Here is a 25,771-nt window from a genome sequence, read left to right as displayed (position 1 = left end):
TAATGGATACTACAGGCTATGACAGAAAATTGTCTGTGCATTGTAATATGCATTCGACATGATATTCGGTACCAGATATCTTATAGAGATCGGAAATACCTTTGCAAAATTTTATCAAGATCGGCTAAGGTTTGATTATATATATCAGATTTCAGGTTTATTGTGCACTATATGGCTAATATCAACCCAAATGAAATCGGCACTTCGAACCGAAGCCTAGGAGCAAGTACATCAAATTTGGTGAAAATCACTTCAGATTTATATTTAAAAATATCACTTCAGATTTATATTTAAAAATAAGGTTTTGGCTGTGTCCATGTTTCGACATAACTCCCTTTATTCAAGTGAAGATTTCCAAATCAATGATATAACATATTTATCAGTGGTATTTCAGCAGACAAAATTCAACCCAATCAATTTGATATTTTTGGTAATTTTCATTGAATATATCTTATTTCCAAAAAAATTTTGATTTCGCTCAAATGGAAATCAATCAAAATACACTTTTTATAGATTGATACCCGGCTCTTGAAAACATCACAATGTCAAGTTCAAAATAGCCCCTTTATAGTTTTCAAACTGTCTGTTAGAATAAAACAATATTGCGTCATTTTTTTTAAAAATATTATATTTCTATAAAGACGCATTTTGCAAACATCAAATAAAAATTCCACAAATCAATGCTAATAAAATAAACGTTTAAAAAGCTAGAAATGCAAATGTCATAAAAGTACAACTTGTTTCGATGAGATTTCTATTTTTTTTCTCAGGAATTGAAAAAAGGGTTTATCGCGACCCACAATGATTTATACATGAAAGAATGCATTAAATCATGTTGTGATAATTATCAAATGCAGAATTTAGGGAGGTGAAGGAATTTGCCAAGTTTTGCAAAAGTGACAGATTAATGCGGATATTTATTCTTATGGAAAATTAAGAATTTTAGAGAAGAGAATTTTTAAAATTATGTCTTCCTTTCTACAGAATTTTTAAACGAAAACATATTAACAAAATATATTAAAACCCCAAATCTATTGGGTTTTAAATTGGCTATTCCAAAATCCCATCTCAGCTTTATCAGATTTGGTTACTGCAATAGTGGATAAAAACTTGTTTCTTTCCTTGTCCACATTCGGCACCGTCCACACAATTTTGGTACATTAATTAATCTTTGTCAATAAATTTTCCACTATTTTACAAAAAAAAAAAAAAAAAAACGTAAAACTTCCATTGAACAACAACGCCATATTCCATTTCTCATAAATTTCTTCAAGATTTATTTAATGCCAAAATTTCTAGAAAAATTTCCAATTGATTTTTTTTTTTGGAAACTTTCCATACATTAAGGCGTGCGGCCTCTCGCTGCACTTAACTGGAGATGTATTGAAAACGTGCAATTGGAAAGAAGAATGAAGCGGTAGGGTCGAAAATGTTGTTTACTTGACGCAAACACACACACACACACAATTAATAATTGTTTGGTAAACATTTACAGTGGCGAGCAAAAGTAAACGGAAGATGGCTGCTAAGATGATCCTGCTTAGAGGTAGGGCAGAAGAAAACGTTCAACAATAACTAAAGACTTCTCACACAAATAGTTTAATGATAAAATACGTAGAACAGATATAAGACCATTTACAGATCTTCTTTATGTGTAAGAAAATCTTATATATTAAATAAGACCTTCATCAGGTCATGTATACTAACAATTAAATTGGGAGTTTGCTTGACTCACTGACTGATTGATTCATCAAAGCCCAGACGAATTTGCTGAAGCTGGAATTTTAAAATATTGCGAGAGAGATCTTGGGCGTAGATGCAATATAAGGCTGAATTTTTAGAAATTCGTTCTGGAAGATTACGAAATTTTCTGAAAGGTACTAAATATTTTACCATATTCATTGGGTGAATGGATAGTGCTGGAGATTTGTAATTTTGGGTTCCCTTGTGGAGTGTAGCATAAATATGGCATAAATATGGTTTTTAGGAACTATTTGGTACTACGATTTTTTTAGCGGATAGGGTTAAAATAGTGTTAGTTATATGGAAATAAATTTTGGGAAATATGTCTGATATGGGAGCTATACGAAGTTCCGCTTAGACAATTGTCTGTCACGGGCTGTAATTTTTATTAGGAACTGAAATACCGAAAATCGAGAGGTGCCATTATATGGGGGCTAAACGAAGATGTGGACCTGCACAGACAATAATCTGTCACAGGCTGTAGTATCCATTAGGAACTTCATGTACCAAATTTGAAACAATTCCGGTGAATAATGTGGCTAAAATCATCAAAATACCGAAAATAGGGAGGTACCGTTATATGGGGGCTATACCAAAACGTAAACCTGCACAGACAATTTTCTGTTTTAGGCTGTAGTGTCCATTAAGAATTTGAAATACCAAATTTGAAACAATTCCGGTGAACAATGTCGCTAAAATCATCAAAATACCGAATATCAGGAGGTACCGTTTTATGGAAGCTATACGAAAACGTGGACCTGCACAGACAATTTTCTGTCTTAGGCTGTAGTATCCATTACGAACTTCAAAAACCAAATTTGAAACAATTCCGGTGAATAATGTCGCTTAAATCATCAAAAAGCGGATATCGGGAGGTTCCGTAATATGAGGGCAATACAAAGACGTGACAATTGTCTGTCATAGGCTGTAGTATCCATTTCGAACTTCATGTACCAAATTTTATACAATCCCGTGAATAATGTCGCTGAAATAATCAAAATACCGAATATGAGGAGGTATATGAGGGCTATACGAAAACGTGAACCTGCACAGACAATTTTCTGTCTTAGGCTGTAGTATCCATTACGAACTTCAAAAACCAAATTTGAAACAATTCCGGTGAATAATGTCGCTAAAATCAGCAAAAAACCAATATTGGGAGGTACCGTTATGTGGGAGCTATACGAAAACTTGAACCTACATTGCCCATTTTTAATTACAAAAGTCCTGCAGACACACATTTGAGTAAAATGTTATTAACTTACTTCAAATCGTTCGGAAGCTAGAGTGATTTCCACAGACGGATGGACGGACAAACGGACGGTCATTGTTTAATCGACATATAATTTTATGCTGATCAAGAATATATACATACTTTGTGGGGTCTAATATTTCGAGATGTGTTTGTATATTTCGAGATGTTACAAACGGAATGACAAACTTAATGTACCCTCCATACTATGGTGGAGGTTATAAAAAAATCTAAAAGGTTTTCCATAAATAGAAGGACTTCGAAATATTGGTAGGCCTTTAAAGTTTTTTTTTTTATTGTTGGGAAACCTTCAATAGCTATTTTATATCCAGAAAACCTACAAGGGTGTTCTATAGTTAGATGACTTTCATCAGTTTATATGTTGTCTGTAGTTTCAATAACTTTAACCGGCATTCAACTTTTTTAAACCTTTCAACTCATCACCTATGAATGATACATCTTTTACAGTTCGCCTATTGATAGAAGACCTAAAACAGACCTCTCGAATAAAAGACCTTAAACAACTCTTTCATACTTAAAAACCCTCTGATATAACCTTCAACACTCTTATCGAGTCTTCTGTATAGAACAGGCAAGCTCTATCACGTTTTTCTTTCTTGGATAGCAATACTTATTTTAGGGATCCGGTTCGTCCCAACTCCATATTCCCATCTTTTTAAGTGATGAATGATTACATTTGTCCATCACTGTATCAAGGGAGAAACATCTTCAAGTATGCCTTCTTACGTACATCATGCGAGCCACTCATTCATCACTAACCAGTTTCCCAAAATACACAATGATATTGCAATGTGTCGACAAAAACAACAAAGCACTCTGATGCACAAGCGGTACACACAACCACACCCATACACTTGCGGGCCAAGCACAAGCTCTTAATTGCCGATGCTCTATAAAAATGAAATATTTCTTGTTATTGGTGTAATTGGTTGGTTGGCTGGTTGAACGCCTGTTTGCTGCTGGTGCTCTTGTTGATGGTTGCATACTCGTGACGTTATCGCCATGATTGTCATATCTGCCCGGCCTGCCCTCTTCCATCAAAAATAAAAAATAGCAAAGCGAAAAAATACCGAAGACAAGCCCCCGTGCATGACGTCACGTAACTCTAACTGTGCTCTGTTACTGCCTTTTTTTTATTCGACGATGGAAGGGGTGCAATGATGCCAAAATGTGTGCCTTCATGTCAGAGTCAACGACCAACGCCATAATCACATCGGCATTTGGAACACTCGAAACGTGTTCCGAACAAGAGTTTGGCGCTCAGGCTGTATGGCCCACAAAAGATCTTTTATTTCATCATACAATCTGCATGTATCTGTCTGTCGTGTTGATGAATATACAGAGGTATGTGGCTCTGTGTGTAGTCTTGGGTTTATTTATACAAGCGATGAGACATAGCATGATTGATACATAATGTTGTGGTGTCCATCATGCTTTGTGTTGTTGTGTAAATACCCCCAACCACAATTCTGGTATTTTTAAGTTTTAGAATTTGTGTTAAGGCGTTGAATATACTGGCATAGCAAGGTATCATATGTTATACAACTCGTTGTTCATATATCCCATATGGTCTAGTGGCTAGGATATCTGGCTTTCACCCAGAAGGCCCGGGTTCGATTCCCGGTATGGGAAGTTTTTTTTTTTTTTTTCAATTTTTTTATTTTTGTTTTTAATTTAAAATTTACAATTGTTATAAATGGGTTTATTGGTCTTTCCATACAAAGGAGATCAAAATCATGGATTTTTGAAGAGAGAAGTCAATAAATTGCTTATTGTTACAACTTGTATGGCAATTGACCAAAACCCAGCTTTAGCAACATTTACATATGACGCAATATTGTATCTCAGCATGCAATTAAGTTCGTCCAATGTATTTGATTGAATTTCAATTACAACTAATTTGTCTGGCAGAACCTCAAAGAAATTGAATATGTAACGACGGACCCACCGACCATTGCTTACGACATCAAGCGCACGTTGTTGCCTTAAAATAAAATAAAAAGAATTAAAAAAAGAAAGCACAATTCATAAAAAGCGCGAACAATTAAATTGTTCGGTACGCATTGCGATTCCATCAATTGAAAGCAAAATGAATGATTTGTAATGGTTTGGGAGCTGGGGAAAGGATTGGAGAAAAATATTTCCGCGATTTGTATACCCTCAGCCATATGACTACAGGGGTGTATATCATTTGATACGACCAAAACGTGCCACATCGAAATAACGGTTTAAGAGCCTAGATCTAGTTGGACCAAATCCGATTCAGGACATTTGGAGACAATCTAAGAGATGTCCGTCCGTCCGTCTGCTGCGCACGATATCTTTCGAAGGGGTATCCGATTTAATTCAAACTTGGTACATCGTAATATTATTGTCAAACTTAGATCGAGTTCGAAGATGGGCAATCTAGGTCCTCTCCTTCTAGTACCTCCTCCACAAAAAATCAAAAATTTTCCAAAAAATAATTTAAAGTATAGAATAACAACGGATCATTCAATTTTGTTAAAATTTTGCAAAATACCAATATTTGCGAAAATGGTCAATTTCAACCTAGTTTCTGCTGGTACCTCCCCCACAAAAGGTCACAATTTTCTCTCATAATTTCTTTCTGAACTCGGGAAACAACATTTATTTCAGATAACATAAAGTGCAATACTTCAGTCCTCCATATCTGGTACATCAGGCACATTTTAATATTATCCCAAAATTATCACATATCTCATATAAAGTAAACTAATACAGGATGAGATGAAAAAACTGTAAACAAATGCAGATTGTTGCCATTTCTAAGCCACTCGTCCGACAGCTATCAAATTTATTCCAGTGACTGCTCATTGTATTATTTACAAGCGTACAAAAGCATTTTGGTGAGAATTTTCCAAAAAAAAAACTTAATCTTGATGGAATTCAAGCGTGATAGTGTGATTTCTTTATATTTGGCTGGAAAACCACAAGTGGCTATCGTTAGAGCACTCCAGCATTTAAATATGAATAAATATTTCGTGTCTCGTACCATTGCTCGTTATCGTAGCCCGACGTCAAGGAAGTGGATGGAAGAAAACAGCAACATCAGCAGAAATGGTTCGAAAAGTAAAGAAGCGACTTGATCGTCGCAGTGGACGAAAAATGGCTCGTGAGCTGGACATTTCGCAATATTTCATTCGGCAAATATTGAAAAATAAACCCGGGGTAAAGCCATTGTAATTTCAAAAAGTGTAAGAACTTACACCGCAACAGAAAGAAAATAGACTCAAAAGAGTTAAAGAGTTGCTTCGCTTGACCGAAAGCGGTGAACTGCCGAATTTGGTTTTCTCGGGTGAGAAAACATTCGTTGTCCAGCAATTTACGAATAAACATAATGACCGTGTTTACTTGGCAAAGAGGTCAGCTGAAAATGTGCACCTTCGGTTGGCCATCAGAACTTAAGCGTCGGCCATGGTGATGGTGTGGGCCGCCATAACAGCCGTTGGTCGCTCTCCGCTTGTTTTAATCGACCGTGGCATCAGAATAAATGCCGAATATTATCGCGAAAATATTCTGAAGGGGGTAATTAAAAACTTGGTCACACAAACATTTTGGCCGCAGACCTTGGACATTCCAACAGGACCCAGCACCATCGTACTCAGCAAGCGCCACCCAAGAATGGCTACAAAATAAGGTTCCTCGCTTCATTTCCAGCGCACAATGACCACCAAAATCTCCGGATACTAATCCGTTGGACCATTGTTTCTGGAGTATTTTGGAAAGCAAGGTTGACACTAAAAAATACCAAAGTGTCAAGCAAGTGCTTCGCCGGGAATGGGCGAAAATATCGCAGAGCAACATTCGGGCAGCGTGTGACGTTTTCATTGGCCGTTTGAAGGCCATAATTCGTGCCAAAGGTGACCAATTCGAACAAATCCAAACTTATTCTTAAATGTGATGCTATTTCCAACATTTTTTGCTTTCATACAATAAAATTTAAAAATAAATGTAAAAATTATGGTGTTTGACTTTGTTGGACCGTATGGATCAAAGTTTTTTGTATAGCCTTCATATAAATGCACTGGCAGATTTAAGGTGTTTGGGCGTTTTGGTCACAATTTTAACCCGAATTTGCTGTAAATTAGTAGTTTGTGTTCCCTTTATGTAGGGAACATCCTTGCAAAGAACTGTCTATATAGGTCCAAGATTTCCCCATATAACTCTACCTCCAAATTTGAACATTTGTATGATTTGGCATACTTTGAATGTCACTCATCTTTTTCATTTCAGACTAAAAACTCATTTAATTATGACTTAGCTATTTAAAAACGCATCGGTTATAAAGTTTAGGATTTTCTTGCCTAACCCATTAACATTTGTTGTTTGGAAGTTCTATTTAGACCTACTCTAATGAAACATAAATAAAGCCTATCACTGTACATCATAGGTGGCGCCCAACCAATAATACTCCCAAAATTTAAGAGACAAATAACAATAGAACTACGTTTAGCTGGATCGAAATCTTAAATACATTATATCACAATCGGTTTCAATTTCAAAAGTGAACATTTCAGTGGTCGAAATTAAGGACTACGTTTGAGTCATCACATAGCCATCTTTAAACTGTACTGCTCATCTATGCACTTCTAGTTGAATGAATCAATTTGAACATGATCAAATGTTGCGTATGCAGAATTTTGCCGAAACAACGGACGTGACAGCGATCAGTTTTGCTGAAATTGAGAATAGTTTTTGTTTTTTTTTTTCTTTTTTTTTTAATTTGCAACTTTAGAGCCGCCACCACCGCTTTTGTCATTTAAACCATTCCCACAAATGGAACGGATCGGCCGGACGGACAAAAGAAATTAACACTTGACGTGTTGTGAAAAACGCATACACTTGTTAAACACTTACGGATCGCACACGCGTAAGCATTATCGTCGTGGTAAAATTCTTAGAATTTTGGGAATTGGGAAATATGATTAATGTAAACGATCGTTGAAAGTGGAGGGATGGGTGGATGGTCTGAAGTCGGCTGAGTCACTGACCGACTCAAGTAAGCCGAGCTCCTCCTCGATTTTCAAAACATAATAACTTGTATTCATTGAAATTTTAGTAGGCCTGTTGTTTTGATCAAATAAATATGAATGGCCTGGCCAGAGGAGAATTGTTTTGAAAATTATTGTCGGTTTTTTGTGGACGTATGCATTTTTATGCCGAGAGTGAGCTGGGTGGAGGCATATCCATTAATGAATGCACAGAAGCAGATATTCCTTCCCGCCACCTGCCTACCTTCCGAGCATTGCTCTCGCATTTTTGCTTTCTTTCAAAGTCACCCGCCACAGAATTTTTGCTTTGGTCAAACGTGTAAATATGCACGTTTCCCATGCCAGCCAACCAACCAACCGACCCAGCCCCAGTGATTTAAATGAAATTTTTTCAAAAAGTTTCAATCAATTTAATTTATATTTGTTTATTTTCTTATTTTTCATTTATTGTCAACGTCGTCTTTTAAATTTGTTAAATTGATAGAACGAATGAGCAAACAACAACAATAAAAAAGTATTCAAGAATTTCAGTAGCATAGGGAGGTGTGTTCCTTATTTGCCCCCAATCGAATGAAGATGATGACAATAATAGAAGGGGGTCGCGGGCCATTATCAATTACAGGCGATCTATTTACAACAAAAAGCAACGTCTCATCATCATCAGCATCATCATCATCGGCTTCGTCGTCGTTGCCATCATGTGATGATGGTTGATAAAATATATTACATACCGAAATATTCAATGCCGAGCATTTTGAATTTGCGTCATCATCTAGCCAAAGGGGGCCAAACACTTGCAATTGGCTCTTGGCCACCGTGGATTTCGCAAAAGAAATTGTTGTCGCTAAATTTATTCGATAATTTCTTGGTGGATTCTATGAAATATTTGTCGAATTACATGAATTCATTACAGTGGAGTGTAAAACATTTAATCGAAGTCATTGATATTTTATAGACCTGTTCAGTAATTAGATCGGTTTCGAAGATGGACAACATCGGTCCACTTCTTCTGGAACCTCCCCCACAAAAGATCAAAATGTTCATTGAAAATACTTTACGTCATAAGGGATGATTTTAAGATCTATAGGACAATTAAAAAAAAAAAAACAAGTAAAAAAGCATATAGTCCGGCCGGCACTCCACCACTTTGAACGAATTTGGAAATTTAAAAAAAAAAAATAAATCCGTTAAAAATTCTGATAAAATCTTAAAAATATCGAATATAGACGTTATATTGGGGTCTTTACGAAGACGTGGACCTGCATAGCCAACTTTTGTCACAACCCCTTACAATATTCAAATACGAAACATGAAAAAAACGGTAAATACTGTAGCTAAAATCATCAAAATACCGAAAATAGGGAGGTACAATTTTATGGGGGCTACACCGAAACGTGGAACTACACAGACAATTTTCTTCATAGGCTGTAGTATCCATTACGAACTTCAAATACCAAATCTTAAAAAATTCCGGTGAATAATGTAGATAAAATCATCAAAACACCGAATATCGGGAGGTACCATTATATGAGGGCTATACGAAGACTTGGACATGCACAGACAATTTTCTGTCATAGGCTGTAGTATCCATTACGAACTTCAAATAGCAACTTTGAAACAATTCCGGCGAATAATATCGCTAAAATCATCAAAATACCGAATATCGGGAGGTGCCGTTATATGGGGGCTATACGAAGGCGTGGACCTGCATAGATAATTTTTTGTCGTAGGCTGTAGTACCCGATACGAACTTCAAGTACCAAATTTGAAACAATTCTGATGAATATTGTCGCAAAAATCATCAAAATACCGAATATCGGGAGGTACCATTATATGGGGGTTATACCAAAACGTGGACCTACATGGCTCCTTTTCAATACCAAAAGTTCGGAAGCTAGATGGATTTTCACAGACGGACGGACCTTGCTTAATCGACATAGAATTTTATGCTGATCAAGGATACATATATTCTTTGTGGGGTCTAAAATGTATTTTTCGAGGTGTTACAAACGGAATGACAAACTTAATATACCCTCAGGTCAGGTGCAAAAAGGACAATATCGGTCCATCAAGTACCTCCCCCACAAAGGGGGAGGTACTTGATGAATAGTTATAACTCTTATAAAATGTGATGTAAGAGTCTGATTGTCTTAAAATTACAAACATCACAATATTTTTTAACCCAGGTTCTGGTCAAAAGGTGGAGTATATCTCCTTCTGATACCTCCCACACAAAGGGTAAAAATTTGGAATATCCATGAAGCTCATAAAAGGCGAAATTGACATCCCACTCCATTCAGACTTGACACGTTTCAATATTTCTATCAACATAAGATCTGTTATAAAGATGGTAGACATCGGACCATTCCTTCTGGTACCTCCATTACATAGGGTTCAATTTTTTGAAAAAACAAAAAGTTCAAAGAAGGTCCGATACAATATTTGGACAATTACTCCATAGACGTTCAACAATTTGAATAATCATAACAAAAGTCTAAGTGTATGTATCTGCCGGCAGAACCTACTCATACTTTTTAACTTGTTTACTCTACGTTCTAATGTACCGACGTCAGCGAATCCGGAACCTAAGCAAGAAATGTGAATTGAAGTTCAATGTCATAGATGTTGCAGCGCTCTATTGGAAAAGTATTTAAATGTAGAAAGAAAAAAATGACTTTTTGCTAAGTGGCAACAGGTGGAGAGAGAGAGAGAGAGAGAGAGAGAGAGAGAGAGGTTTTTCTCCCCACCTCGTCATACGACAAGAAATTTAGTTGTGTTCTAATAATTGAATATAATTAAAGTGTTGACAAGAGACTTGTGTTCTATTTCTCCTACCCTCTGCAATTATTTCGATTTTACTCATTCAATTCCATTTTTTCTCATTTCAGATGCCTGCTTGCGTTGTCAAGCTGAAAATAAACGTGATGTCATGGGTCGCCAGGATTGCGTTGTTGTCTGGGGTGAATGCAATCATTCCTTCCACCACTGTTGCATGTCACTGTGGGTGAAGCAAAACAATCGTTGTCCCCTATGCCAACAGGAATGGTCCATACAGCGTATGGGCAAATAGTTGCCATTTCGTGGGAGTAAGCTTAAAAAAAGGAAGATCTTGCCTGCTCAGAGCAAACTCTTAACATTTAGTATAAAGCACGTAATATAATTGAGAAAAAAAATCATAGAAAATTTAAGAAATTTAATCTTTACGTTCTGGTCTCATCTCATTAAGAAAACAATGAATGATTTTTATAAAGTATCAACAACAACCGTGAATGAATCTGAAATAAATATTGGAATTTAAGTATTTCAACTGGTTTTGGGAGCATTACATATCAACAAGGTACGTACGTTTTGGTAGTTATAAAACAGTAGAAAAAGTTAGAGGTTTAGTCGATATATTTTCTCCAATTGATGTATTTTTAATAAAAACAAGTTAAAAAGAATCAGTCGGTTTTCCGACATGTGCATTCTCCGCCAGTATTCAATAATTTAAGTATATTTGAACTTCTGTTATGATTATTCAAATTTTTGACCCTCTATGGAGGACCAATATTGTCTATTGGCAAATATTTTCGGACCTAAATAAAAATAAGATAAATGTTGCGACGTGCCAGGTTTGGACTTTATCGACTGCTTCCTTAAATTTATATGAGATAGGATAAGTGTACCAGTAGTCGGCACATTTAGGATTTTCGCGTTTTTAATAGCTCACCATTCTGAGTGGAACTTTTAAATTATTATATAGTTAATTTATTCATATTCGAAAATTTGTATAGTTTTTGCAATAATAAATAAAGTTTTAATAACTTTTTATTAAATTTCGTAAATTTGTAGTGTTATTAAAACAATGCTTTTTTGCCAGTAGTCGGCACCACTTGCTAATTGTGAGTATGGTGTGTTCCAACAGTCGGCATACCAATTTTTTTGTAAGAATAATTAAAAATAATAATAAATTAATTCATTAAAATATAATATTTTTGTTTATTAAACTGAATCGATGTCTTTATTGTACTTTTCTTAAGAATATGGATTTAATTTTCTTAAGAAAAAAATTAATTTTTATTAGAATAAATCATCTTTTCTTAGCGAAATTGTACACAAAGATAGCAGACAATATATATGAAGTAAACAAAAAAAATTAGTTATAATAGTTTCATTTATTTGGGCTTAAAAATAAAAAGTGCCGACTACTGGGACATGCCGAACTTAGGCACACTTACCCTATGTGATAATTTTTTGAAAATGTTAAAATGTGAGTGGGATACCAGATATTGTCGACCGAAGTATTCCATTTTCATACTTTATTTAATACAGATAAAAATATTGGTATCTCATTTTCTTTGAGTGTTTTGTTTTTCAAAATCTTGGACCTTATGTGGTTGAGGTGCCAGAAGAAATGCTCCGATCTTTACTATCTTTATAACAGATCTTGTGTTGATGAAAATATTAAGAGATGTGCCAAGTTTGAATGATTCGGTTGTTAATTTCAAGTTTTATGAGCTTCAAGGATATTCAAAATTTGGGCCCCTTGTAAGGGAGGTACAAGAAAGATGGACCAATATATCCCATTTTCACATCATATCTTGTGTTAGTAGTAATAATGGGATGTGTGAAATATGAAGAGAACCTGATGCTTATTTCGGATTTTATGAACGTTTTGGTTATTCAAAACTTTTAACCTTTGTGGAATAGGTACCAGAAGGAATGGTCCGATCTGTACCATATTTATAACAGATCTAGTATTGATGGAAATATTGAGATGAACCAAGTCTGAATGGATTCGGATGTTAATTTCGCGTTTTATGAGCTCCATGGATATTCAAAATTTGTGCTTTGAACATTTGCCCTTTGTGGGGGACGTACCAGAAGGATGGACCGATATATCCAATCTTTACAGCATATCTCGCGATGTGTGAAATATGAAGAGTACCGGATGTTTATTTCGTATTCTATGAACTTTTTGGTTATTCAAAACTTTGACCCTTTGTGGGGGAGGTACCGGAAGGAATGGATCGATATATCCCAAGTCTGAATGGAATCGGATGTTCATTTCGCGTTTTATGAGCTTCATGGGTATTCAAAATGTTGACCCTTTGTGGCTCAGGTACCAGTAGGAGTGGACCGATATATTCCGTCTTCAAAGCAGTCCGTGGGGTAATAAAGGAATTGTGATGTGTGTAATTTTAAGACGAACTCTTACATCACATTTTATAAGAGTTAAAACTATTTAAAATATTGACCCTTTCTGGGGAAGTACTTGATGGAGTGGAGTGATATTGTCCATCTTCGCCCCTGACCTAGCACTGACGCAAACATTAGGATTTGCAAAGTTGGAGCAAACTCGGATTATTCTTTCTCTTTCTGTGCAGAACATATATTTTTTGAACATTTCGACCTTTTGTGGGGAAGGTAGCAAAAGGAGTGGACCGATATTGTCCAAAACGATCATAAAATTCGAAATACTTCAAATTTCACACATACCATTATTTGTACTAACACAAGATCTGCTGTGAAAATGGGATATACCGGCGCACTACTTCTAGTACTTCCCCCACAAAGGCACATAAACAAACTCTCTTCAAATTTCACACATCCAAACATTTTTTTAACGCAAAATCAGTACTGAAGATGATAGATATTTGCCAATCCGTTCTGGCCAAAAATACTTATATCTGTCATAACTTGCGAAACAAGTCGGCGATTCCATACAACTTGCTGTATCTAACTATTTCTCTTATCAAGAAATCTGATATTAATATGTAATTTATCGGAATTTATGATTTCGTATAGAATTGGATATAAATGTTCGATTTCCTTTAAATTTTGCGCATACCAATAATTTTATCTGTATTAGATGTAGTGGAATATTTCGGTTCGCTATATCTGGTACCTCAGGCATATTTCCACATTTTCCAAAATTTTCTCGTAAAATTTCTCTCATATCTCATTAGACGATATAGTCCAAATCTGGCACGTTGTAATATTTATATCAGTCTTAGTTCAGACACGAATTAGTCAATATTGGTCAACTACTTCGGAACCTCTCCCCCATAAAGGGTTAACAGTTTGAATGATCATAACTCAAGGTTGTCGGTATACATCTATCGGCAAAACCGACTGATACTATTTAACTTGTTTTTTTTTTTATCAAAATCAAGTCATGAGAATTACCGAAAGATGCTGAAAAGTAGAAAAAATATGAGGACTTATTCCACATAAAGTCATAGATTTGCTGAGACTTTTAGAATGTTGGAAAAAAGAGAAAAGAACAAATTCCTATTCTTTCGAATGTTAATTATCTGAGTGTTTCCGTCAATAAAATATTTACTGCTGGCCAAATCCAAAAGCCCAAAATTACGTTGTCCGCATGTTCTAGAAGAAAATAAATGTTCTCATCAATTTGCTTTTTTTAAACAAAAAACATATGCCCCGGGTGAGGCTCGAACTCACGACCTTAAGATTATGAGACTTACGCGCTGCCTACTGCGCCACCGAGGCTATGTGTGGCCATCCTTCTTGGTTCCATATGAATCACTTAAAAATAATAAGAACATCTAGAATAATTCTGTTTCCAATAACAACAATCACATAAATGTATACAAATTATTATGTAAATAAAATTGTATAAACATTCAAGTAGGTTTAGCATCATAATATGGTTTTCAAATAAAGCCACACGCGTTCTTGAATGCGAAGAATATCAATACAAATGGAAAAGGTATTTATTTTAGCAGTATCTATATTCCATTAATGGTGTTATTGGAATACGTTAATTGTGTAGGGGTTATGAATAATTATGGGTAATAGATTTCAGAACAAAAGTAGGAGAGTATTGATAAAGTTCTTTAAAAAATAAAACAATGTAGAAATAAATTTTGAATTGTATACCATTAAACTGACTTAAATTATTTTCTGTCTGTGTTTATTAACTTTGTGTATGTATTAACTGCTAATAGCCATGTAAACATTTTAATTATTTTCATTTTTTCAATATTTTTTATTAAAATTTAAAAAAATGTTCTTATCTGAATTTTGTACGATGTTCTGTGGCAGCGTCTCGCAACATGTCCCTTTGGCGCAGAGGATAGCGCGTTGGACTTCTAATCCAAAGGTCGCGGGTTCGATCCCCGCAAGGGATGGCTTTCAAAATATCTTTTTATTCAAATACAAGATTACTTCTGCTTTAAAATTTATACGAATAAATGCCCAATTGTTTTGGTATATAAGAGGAATTAAAAATTTCATAAAAAAAACATTTAAGTAAGACTAAATTGCCTGTGGTCTAGGATATATAACATTTAGGGGTTTGAGGAGTTTTTATCCAAACACACTTGGATATTTTAACTTCTTTCATCTTTAACGTACATATCGATTATACATAATCTGAGTAATCTGATTCAAAATTTGACACTGTTTTTTACGCCGTTTACCCTACCTGGAAGCAGATTAATTCGGTTCGGCTTCTTAAGGCATTCTAGATCTATTATATATTCAAAATACAAGTTTGACATCCCTTGCGGGGATCGAACCCGCGACCTTTGGATTAGAAGTCCAACGCGCTATCCTCTGCGCCAAAGGGACAGATGATTTAACCCTTGCCCCTCACCACACTCGAAAAGTCAGAGGCATCGGATTTTAGGTCAATTATAAATAGAATCAGGTCAAGCTTAAGAATATTCTAAAATATAATGTTAAGCATTATATTAAACATAGTTATTGCCCGAAGCGGTAAATTTTTGGGGGTATTTTAAAGCACATTATTTGAAAATCGAATTTTTGTCGTTTGAATTTTCAGATTTTATTTAATATTCAAATTCGATCAATATTCAATAGTTTAAATTATTGCACCCATTTGATACGGTCAAAACGTGCCTCATCGAAATAACGGCTTTAGACACTAGATCTCTTTGGACCAAATCTGTTTTAGGACATATGGAGTCGATCTAGCGATGTCCATCCGTCTGGCTGGCTGATGCGCACTTAGATCGAGTTCGGAGATGGACAATATCGGTCCACTCCTTCTGGTACCTCCCCCCACAAAGACAGAAAGGGGAAAGATAATCCGTTTTTGCTACAACTTTGCAAATCCTAATATTTGCATCAGTGCGAAAATGGACACTATTGGTCCACTCCACAAACGGTCAAAATTTTGAATAACCTTGAAGCTCATAAAACACGAAATTAACATCCGATTCCATTTTGACTAAGCACATCTTAATATTTCCATAAGTATAAGATCTGTTATAAATATGATAGAGATCGGACCGTTTCTTCATGTACCTAACCCACAAAGGGTCGAAGTTTTCAATAACCAGAACAATCATAAAATCCAAAATAAAGTTCAGGTTCTATTCAAATTAAGGTCTGTTGTGAAAATGGGATATATCGGTCCATTCTTTCCGGTACCTCCCCTACAAAAGGTCAACATTTTTAATATCCATGAAGCTCATAAAACGCGAAATTAACATCCGATTCCATTCAGACTTGATACATCTCAATATTTCCATCGACACAAGATCTGTTATAAAGATGGTACAGATCGGGCCATTTCTTGTGAAACCTCCCCCATATAGGATTGAAAAACAAAACGCTCAAAGAAAGCGAAATAAGCATCCAAATCCATCCATCCATCGCCTCCATCCTTTCCCACATAAAAACATTTTTGCTACAAAAGATCTGCCAACCCCTTCTGGTACCTCAACCACAAAGGGTCACAATTTCCAATACTTATATCTGTCATAACTATCTATATCTAAATATATTGTTAAACCAGAAATCGGAGACAAATATGTAATATTTCAAAATTTATGATTTCGCATAAAATTGCATATAAATATTCGACTTCCTTAAAATTTTGCACATACCAATATTTTTATCTGTATTAGAATTGAATACTTGTATGAAAATTGAATACTTTGGTCCCCTATATCTGTTACACATTTTCCAAAAATTTGCACATATCTCATATTAAGTATAGGAAGTGGTCGATATAGTCCAAATCTAGCACGTTGTAATATTTTTATCAGTCTTAGGAACAGATACGAATTGACCAACTGCTCCGGAACCTCCCTCATAAAGGGTCAACAGTTTGAATAATCATAACTCAAGGCTGGGGCTATAAGTCTGTCGGCAAAACCGACTGATACTATTATTTTACTTTTTAATTATTAATATTGTTCAATGGAATATTATGAAAAATTGGTGAATGAGATGAGATAACTTTATATAATTCTGTCATCCTATAAAAAAGAATCAATTCAACTTCCAAACATAAATCTGAAGTTAGACGTGCTTTAGAATAGCAATAATAATTGCTTGGCCCCAGAACTTGCAAGAATCTACTAATTTAATAAAAAATCGATATCATAAAGAAAAAATCGGTTATCGTAGCAAAAATTTGTATTTTCTTGCAGTTCTCGAACAGAGCAAATGTACCTGGTCTATACATATGAACTCTTTAAATTGTATGTTTGTCGCCAATTTATTTACCTTCCATGTTTATCGCAAATTTATTGTACATTGACTGTGAATGTGTTCAGGGAAGTTACTGTAATAAGTATAAAGGTTCAGAATTTTTTAATTTCCACAAAATTTGCTCAATTTCATATTTTGTAGTTTTATATTCCATTATATGTTAGGATTCATTAAGGATAGTATTGTCCTTGGATTACTTAGGCGATTTCTAATAGTAGTAGTAGATTCCATGTTCGAATTTTGGCTAGTCATATCTTCAACTGTCCCTTTGGCGCAGAGGATAGCGCGTTGGACTTCTAATCCAAAGGTCGCGGGTTCGATCCCCGCAAGGGATGTATGCTAAATTTATACATCAGTGTAAAAAAATCAATTTACCGTATAAATAATAGAAGAAAATTATATGAAAATATATATCAATTTGTTGAGGGTCGTTTTGCTTACTTATTTGTAAATATAGTAATTAAGGTCATTGATCTCAAAATATGCGGAGATATAAAATCCTTAGTAGAAACCATCACAATACATACAGTGGCAGACAAAACTTTGTGCACATCTCAGCCACATTGATAGGGTGCGTGGGTTATGACCGCAAATAATATTTTGTAGGCATAAATCATTAATTAAATTTAAATATGGCGTACATTTTGAAGTCTCTTTAACTATTTTCTATCTATCATCTTTTAACCATTTTTGAGAGTAAGAGAGAGCATTAAATTTCTTAGATTTTACATCTCGAACCGGTACTCATCGGGAAAAGGAAACATGGAATGATGGTTTTATTGCAAAACTGTCAAAAATCATAGTATAATAATACAAGAACGGAGCACGGTAAATTTAAGGATTTAAAGTCATTTCAAATTTCACTAAATAATCTAATTTAAAAGAATAAAAAACAGGTTCCCATCTCTAATTTCCAGGCATACGATGGATTTATAAATATATATCTTGACAATGAGATGTTGTCAAATGAATAATTTTGAAAAAAAATGTAAACATATGATTGCATGACATGACCTTCTTAATTCTACCATGGAACGGAGTAACATTGTGTCAACATGATTATGCTTACCTAACGACAATAAAGTACTTTGGGAACAATGAATAAAACCATGTTTATTGTGATACAATAAAAAAAGGTAGAATTTTGTATGTCTGTGTTTTGTTTTAGATCAAAATAATTTAAAAATAAAAACGCTGCTTAACTTCGAATGAAAATATCGATTTTGTTTCAAATTGATTTGAGAAATAAGCAAAACTAACATAACTTCATGCTTAAGGAGACAATTTGACGCAATACGACTTTACTACAGAGTTGCATTTTTCATATGCGCTTCGACATTAAGCTACCATTTTGATTGTACCTTCGATAAATTCTTATCCATTAATTTTTTTAAAGGTTCTGAGTCGCTGTTTGATTTATCACAATGGAAACGACCGTCCCTTTGGCGCAGAGGATAGCGCGTTGGACTTCTAATCCAAAGGTCGCGGGTTCGATCCCCGCAAGGGATGTAAGCTTAATTTATACTACATTCGATCTAAGCGGTATAAATTACAAATTATTTGAAATTAATTTGAAAAATATACAAACAATTTTGAGTCGTTTTGTTTAAATTGAGTACCTATTTGTTTGTTAATAATAAAGCGTTATTAACCTAAAAATATCCTCTTAAGCCATCGAAACCTTATACAACTACACAAACTTCGGGAACCAAATTTTCTATATTTTAAGCAAACGTCAATTTTTATATTTTTGGAACCATTCCATTAAATAGCCAGAATGAGTATCCCTTGCTTTCCAAACTCAACATTTTTCAATTAGAGAGAATATATACTTTAACATATGGTCCTGCTTTAGACAAGATGCGTTTATTTGCAGAAATTTTTAACGTTTCGTTTTAATCTTTCTTCTTACTTTTATTTAGAAATTTAAGACATTTCCCATTTTCACCACTTCCTTTTTAGTAATTGTTATTAGAATTCGGTAGAAATAAAAACAAATTGCCTGAATTCCTCTTACATATTTTCACCTCCTACTTGCCTAATGTAAATTCGGTCATAGAATAAAATCTCATATTACATCAAAAATTTCAAATATATTTTAAAATAATATTTGTTATGAATATTCCGAGTCGCTGTTTAATATTTCACAATACCAATGACTGTCCCTTTGGCGCAGAGGATAGCGCGTTGGACTTCTAATCCAAAGGTCGCGGGTTCGATCCCCGCAAGGGATGACACAAAATTGTGTTTTTTACTAATCAATATGCAATGGATTTTAAAAATTATAAGACAATAAGAATAAGTGGTGAAAATTACAAAGAAAATATATAAATAAATCCATTGCCAACCCAATAAATCTCCAAAGGTTATGCGACCTTAATAATCGGGCACATTAAGAACTTTGTTTATCTGATTCCACTTAACCCATTTCCACAACATACCTAATACTTAGATCTTATGTAAAAGACTTTGAAAATACAGAGAAGTATATATATTTTTACTAAATTTTATAAATAATACCATGGTAGAATTGAGAAGGTAAAGTTATGCAACCATATGTTTACATTTTTTTTTTAATGATTTATTTGACAACATCTCATTGTCAAAATTTATTCAAATGTATAAACCCATTGTATACACAGAAATCAGAGATGGGAACCTTTTTTATTCAGTGAAATTTGACTAGTTAACTTTCAGAAAATGCAGAGGTGGATAGTTTTATATAAAATGACTTTACCTTCTGTTTTTTTTTTTTTTTTTTTTTTTTTTTTTTGATTGATGAAACTTAGAGCAAAGTACACATAGAAAAATTTTGTCTGCAAATAATTTCTGATTGAAGTTTTAAATTTCTTTAAGTAAAAGCCAGTAGTTCAAACATTTTTAGTCAAACAATGACAATTAATTACGTTTACATAAATAAAAGTTTTTATTCGAGTAAACCATGACAATTGACCATGGTAGAAGAATACAGGTAGATGCATCGGCGCTTGCGAATATTGTATGTGAAAATTAAAAAAAGAAAATGTAAAAATAAGTATATTTTTACACGTTTTTTATGCGGAGCCAATCGGAGGTTATCATGATATTCATTTTTCAAAAGATTTTATAAATTTAAATAATTTTCAATTCCAAAATTAGTTTGAGAGTTCATTGTTCCAGCATCTGTGTCGATGCGACTATCTGTATTCTTTTACCATGCAATTGTCCAATCACAATAATGTTGACAATTAAAACATTCATTAATTTTATGGGACTAGGTATTCATAACCAATAATCGCTTAAAAGAGGTGTATATAAACGCTGTATAAGGAAACAAAAGAGGTTTACCGAATATAAATATACTCGCATCGCCACAGCTGCTGTATCAATGAACTGTCAAACCAATTGCGAAAGTAAAAATTTTTAATGAAAAATTATTCAAATTTGTAAAAATTGTTTAAAAATGTATATCATAACAACCTGCGATTAGCGTCGTATAAAAAAACATATACAAATCTACTTATTTTTTAAATAATTTAAAAATTTTGTATTCTGTATTCTTCTATCTTGACTTGTACCCAATATTATGACTTCTACTCCTGTGCTCATTTATCCTTCCGACGAACTATTTACGTGTGAATGAAGACATACTTTATACTTTAAATATAAATGAGAGAAATAAATACTGAAAAATTGTTATGATAATTCACACAGAAAGATTAAAACACATTTGATTTTTTTCTACAAAAATTCTAGTGGCTATTTAGAACATTTGAATGGTAATTGGTAACCAAACAATGCAACAACCCTGTGATGAAATCATATTTCGCACGTTATGAGTCACCCTGTTTTGACGGTAATCAAAGCTCGGGTATCAAATGTAGCATTGGTGAAACACCCAACAACTGTCCCTTTGGCGCAGAGGATAGCGCGTTGGACTTCTAATCCAAAGGTCGCGGGTTCGATCCCCGCAAGGGATGACACAGGCTTTACAAAGCCTGTTTTTACAATATTTTCTTTCTAGCATTTTGATTACATTTAATTATCAAAAAATTAAACAAATTAACTTTTTGAAAAAAAAAGAAAAAAGTTAATGAAAAAAATTTACTTCTTTACCCCAGATGGGACTCGAACCCACAATCCCCGGCTTAGGAGGCCGATGCCTTATCCATTAGGCCACTGGGGCGGTGATTCCTGCTTGTCTAAACCACCACATGAACTTGCGAGATTAAACAAAAGTAAAAAACCATTTGGTCGGGCTTTAAAAACGCTTCTATTTAATTACTTAATAACAAGAACAATCGACACATGTTTCTATCTCAGACTACTTGGAAAATGGTGTATTTTATATCACAATTTGATTAGATTTTCTTTTGCAGCGACGGCGATAGGTTTCTTTCTAGCACATTTTCCTTTAGACGTAATTTGTCTACTTGAGCTGCATTGGCATCTGCTATATCCTCTGCCAGGCGTTCGGCACGTATTTCTTGGATAGATTCTGTAATGAAAATAGGAGAGTACTCGTCAATAATATGTGTATGTGATCTTCTAATAAATATAAAATTGATAGTTTGAAACATGGAAAAGGCTTTTATATAAATATTGTGGACTATTTACACAATATCTTTGCGACTTTCAACACACGCTCCACCACCCCCACTTACTGCTGTATGGTGTATATTTATCCGAGAGTAGACTTTCCAGGTTGTAACCAATGAAACCCACAACACCGGCAAAGGGTAACGTTATGTAGACCGCATTTCTGCGAAGCAAAGCCATAATAACAGGCCACATTATTAATTATTTAATTTTTTTACGAAAGAAACAAAACAATCAAAGGACTTTAGGGTTGTAACAATCGATCAAGTGACCAATATGGTTAGGGATTTCAAGACCGATATTTGTGTTTATAATTTACATAGAACAGATGATATCGATTATGTTGCCACATGGGATAATAATTAATTTATCTAATCTATGCACAGTGGCAATGATGGAAATTAAGAAAATCCTGTTAAAGTTAAATGTTTTCTGAAATATCGCATGTATGTTGTGAATAAAAACTGTATCTTTAAAGAATATTTTGGAAAATAATCTTTGCAAACACATACATGTTGCCCACAAATTTTGTGTTTGTTGAAGTAGACGTTTACAATCAAAAATAATGTTCTTCAGGGAATAACAATCAGATTTGTTAGAACCCATTTTCCTCAAGGGCTCTTTCTATTTGATATTAATTCTGTTTTGACTGACCAATATAATCGTTTTAAATAGTTGGATTGGTATAAATTTGACTTATATGTGCCTAATTGTAGTTGAATACAAGTTTTATTATGATAAAATCTTGATACAATAACCAAAAATATAATTATGTCTGAAGTTTTATGCAGTATTGCAAGCCATTTATTCCTCTTAAATTGTCCTACCAATTTTTTCAACACTAGTTTCGCTGTTCCATTTTAATGAATATTCCAGCTGATTGCGATTCCCATCAACTCTTTGTTTTTGTCTCTTCATTCATAAACTCGACCATTTTGTTTTCTGTTCATTTTTTATCGGCGTTATGTTTTGTCTTCCTTAGGAACGTTTTTAATTTTGGTGTTACCATAGGTCGAAAAGGAAAAAGTTTCTTGTTGGAATCTTGTTTTTAATTCTAAATATATTTGGATAAATCCAGGAAAGCAAGAATAAATCAACAATGAATCCTCTAGAACAAGGAGAACATTTGCTGGCATTAAAAGGTAATTCAAGAATAGCATCCTATTTTGTAATGACTTCTATAAAGTATCATATTTTTCTCCTTTAGTGATGCGTCTGACACGTCCCACTTTGGTCGCACCACAAGTGATTTCATGTGAGCCTCGAGATTTGCCGCAGTTTAGTCTTAAACAAGTCTTGGAGTCCGAGGCATCCATTGCCGGCGCCGAGACCTTGGCTGCTGGTCAATTTATGCTACTGCCACAATCATTCGGCAACATCTATTTGGGCGAAACATTTTCCAGTTACATTTGTGTACACAATTGTACCTCACATCCAGTTGAGGGTGTAACCGTCAAAGCTGACCTGCAGTCGAACAATACTCGCATAAATTTGCCTATGCATGAAAATAAGACCAAACCGGCAACATTGGGGCCCGATGAAACACTAGACGATACAATACGCTACGAAGTTAAAGAAATTGGAACCCACATGTAAGAAAACTCTCCAGATTTTGTATGTTTTCACTTTGTTAACACTATGTTGGTTTCTTTGTAGATTGGTTTGCGAAGTTAACTATACAACTCCAGCTGGCTTGCCTCAGTATTTCCGTAAATTCTTTAAATTTCAAGTTCTCAAGCCTCTGGATGTAAAGACTAAATTCTATAATGCTGAAATGGATGAAATCTATTTGGAGGCACAAATACAAAACATAACAACTGGTCCGTTTTGTTTGGAAAAAGTTGAACTTGATAGTTCGGATCAGTATACTGTGACTTCCTTGAATACTCTGCCCAATGGTGAATCTGTATTTACTTCCAAGAATATGCTACAGCCAAATAATAGTTGCCAATTCTTGTATTGTATAAAGGTATGAAATAACATATATGTGGAAGCCTTAATTTTTAATGCTAACTCTTTACAGCCAAAACCTGAAATTGCCAAGGACATAAAGGCTTTGCGGGCCGCGAATACCGTAGGAAAACTAGACATTGTGTGGCGTTCGAATTTAGGTGAAAAAGGACGTTTGCAAACTAGTCAATTGCAGAGATTAGTATGTTAAAAAATTCTATATATTTGTATGTTTTTATAATAAGCCCTTTTTTCATTTCAGCCCTTTGAGTATAAGGATGTACGACTGGAGGTCATTGATGCCATGAATATTGTTAAGATTGGTGAACCATTTACATTCACTTGTCGTGTCACAAATACCGCTGAAAGACCCATGGATTTGATGGTAAAACTTCCTACACCTTTAGATTACAATTGTCCTTATACCGGGTCAGCAGAATTCAGTTTGGGTGTTATTGATCCCGGTCAATATCGTGAATTCCCAATGACAATATGTCCCTCCAAATTGGGTTTGGTGAAAGTAACGCCATTGATTTTCACCAATACCCTATTGCAAGAGCAGTATACCATTGAAAAGGTGGTGGATGTTTTTGTTGTTGACACCGATTACCACGAAGATGAATCATTCCAAATTAATAAATTTGTACGTTATGATAATGCCCCAAAGATTGAAAATCAATCTATGCAATTGCAAGTGGTGTAGGTTGTTGCTTTAGATTCCAGATTTTATATTATGATAATTTGTAATGTTAAATATATCAATATTTATTTTAATAAACAATAGTTTTTGTTTTCTATTACTTTAGAAACGAACAATTAAATTATAAATTAAAATATTTAAATGAACTTGAAATCATGTGTCAATATGTGCTGTCGTGGAAACGTTGAGATCTTAATATTCATGTATCGATTAGGCACCAAATTAGGATATACGAAGGAGGCGAGGAAGACTTACATTAGTTAAATGATCTTTCTGAAATCAATTCCTACGCTGTTTTACGATTGTTCATCCGTATGCCTATGTTACCATCGAAATTCTTGGACAAATGTAATAACATGTAGACAGTTCCTTTTTTTTGGTGTAAGGACGAACCATATCGACATTAGTGATGATTGGTTCACATATCTGCCATCTATATATTCCAACTGAAAAAAATTATATTTGGTACGATTACATACAAACTAGAGATGCCATTGTCAGATTAAGATGTATGTTCGGATTAACCCAGTCGCTGCGATGGTAGAATCAAGCTTAGAGCGCAGATTAGCACAATCTGCTCGGTAGTACCACCCACGGTCATATAAATTTTCATTGAAAGAATCCGTAGGCCAAATAATAGGTGTTTCTGGTTACCCTAAAATCTGTAACAATTTTTACTGGAAGTCGTCTGTTACACAAAAGATTTACGAAAGAGAGCGATTTGAGATAACAATTTTGACAGTTCATTCACTGAAAGTTTGTAAATTCTTGCTGGTCAAATTTCTTCTTGCAAACACTTGCAACTCTTCTTCTTCTCCTTTCTGCAATGCAAATTTTGAAACATTTTTATTATGAAAAATGCAAGTCCAATTGTTTGGTTTTTCGACACATTTTTAATTTGTGCATTCTTAATTTCTTTTATTTAAGGACAAATTTAGCTCTCACTGAGCCGATAAAACTTATCCCGTATCTATCAAAGCTGGCACAAACTGCTTTTCATCAGTCCCCAATACAAACCATGCATTTGTCAAAGGAATATGAGCT

General features: G+C 34.4%; 3 protein-coding genes and 9 non-coding genes across 12 annotated transcripts in view; 8 read left to right on the top strand and 4 right to left on the bottom strand.

The window, feature by feature from the left end:
* Positions 1-11,326, top strand: part of LOC101892023 (RING-box protein 2) — a 53,301-nt gene extending 41,975 nt beyond the window's left edge. The window contains exon 3 of the mRNA XM_005174737.4: positions 10,917-11,326. Coding sequence (XP_005174794.1) covers positions 10,917-11,098 — 182 coding nt within the window. The 3' untranslated portion in view covers positions 11,099-11,326. The remainder of the gene's footprint in view (positions 1-10,916) is intronic.
* TRNAE-UUC (transfer RNA glutamic acid (anticodon UUC)) lies at positions 4,577-4,648 on the top strand. Its single transcript has one exon. It is a non-coding gene; the product is annotated as a tRNA-Glu (tRNA).
* Positions 11,327-14,450: 3,124 nt separating the features above from the next.
* TRNAM-CAU (transfer RNA methionine (anticodon CAU)) lies at positions 14,451-14,523 on the bottom strand. The gene has a single exon. It is a non-coding gene; the product is annotated as a tRNA-Met (tRNA).
* Positions 14,524-15,091: 568 nt separating this feature from the next.
* On the top strand, positions 15,092-15,164 carry TRNAR-UCU (transfer RNA arginine (anticodon UCU)). The gene has a single exon. It is a non-coding gene; the product is annotated as a tRNA-Arg (tRNA).
* A 369-nt stretch (positions 15,165-15,533) lies between these two features.
* TRNAR-UCU (transfer RNA arginine (anticodon UCU)) lies at positions 15,534-15,606 on the bottom strand. Its single transcript has one exon. It is a non-coding gene; the product is annotated as a tRNA-Arg (tRNA).
* A 2,155-nt stretch (positions 15,607-17,761) lies between these two features.
* TRNAR-UCU (transfer RNA arginine (anticodon UCU)) lies at positions 17,762-17,834 on the top strand. Its single transcript has one exon. It is a non-coding gene; the product is annotated as a tRNA-Arg (tRNA).
* Positions 17,835-18,935: 1,101 nt separating this feature from the next.
* TRNAR-UCU (transfer RNA arginine (anticodon UCU)) lies at positions 18,936-19,008 on the top strand. The gene has a single exon. It is a non-coding gene; the product is annotated as a tRNA-Arg (tRNA).
* Positions 19,009-19,660: 652 nt separating this feature from the next.
* On the top strand, positions 19,661-19,733 carry TRNAR-UCU (transfer RNA arginine (anticodon UCU)). Its single transcript has one exon. It is a non-coding gene; the product is annotated as a tRNA-Arg (tRNA).
* A 1,652-nt stretch (positions 19,734-21,385) lies between these two features.
* Positions 21,386-21,458, top strand: TRNAR-UCU (transfer RNA arginine (anticodon UCU)). The gene has a single exon. It is a non-coding gene; the product is annotated as a tRNA-Arg (tRNA).
* A 133-nt stretch (positions 21,459-21,591) lies between these two features.
* On the bottom strand, positions 21,592-21,664 carry TRNAR-CCU (transfer RNA arginine (anticodon CCU)). The gene has a single exon. It is a non-coding gene; the product is annotated as a tRNA-Arg (tRNA).
* A 63-nt stretch (positions 21,665-21,727) lies between these two features.
* On the bottom strand, positions 21,728-22,355 carry LOC101891561 (small integral membrane protein 12-A). The gene is made up of 2 exons (XM_005174734.4): positions 22,143-22,355; positions 21,728-21,976 (listed from the first exon to the last, which is right to left on the bottom strand). Exons 1-2 carry the CDS (start codon positions 22,270-22,272, stop codon positions 21,840-21,842), a joined length of 267 nt encoding a protein of 88 aa, XP_005174791.1. The 5' UTR covers positions 22,273-22,355; the 3' UTR covers positions 21,728-21,839.
* Positions 22,356-23,059: 704 nt separating this feature from the next.
* Positions 23,060-24,798, top strand: LOC101891383 (probable trafficking protein particle complex subunit 13 homolog). Its single transcript, XM_005174733.4, has 5 exons — positions 23,060-23,219; positions 23,285-23,669; positions 23,734-24,046; positions 24,101-24,229; positions 24,290-24,798. The coding sequence occupies exons 1-5, from the start codon at positions 23,177-23,179 to the stop codon at positions 24,728-24,730; spliced, it is 1,311 nt and encodes a 436-aa protein (XP_005174790.1). The 5' UTR covers positions 23,060-23,176; the 3' UTR covers positions 24,731-24,798.
* The last annotated feature ends 973 nt before the right edge of the window (positions 24,799-25,771 follow it).

Source organism: Musca domestica, unplaced genomic scaffold (assembly GCF_030504385.1).
Source record: "Musca domestica strain aabys unplaced genomic scaffold, Musca_domestica.polishedcontigs.V.1.1 8, whole genome shotgun sequence".
In the NCBI taxonomy this organism is placed as follows: Eukaryota; Metazoa; Arthropoda; class Insecta; order Diptera; family Muscidae; genus Musca; species Musca domestica.
The sequence above is the reverse complement of the archived record's forward strand: the minus strand, read 5'-3'. Positions and strand labels throughout refer to the sequence as shown.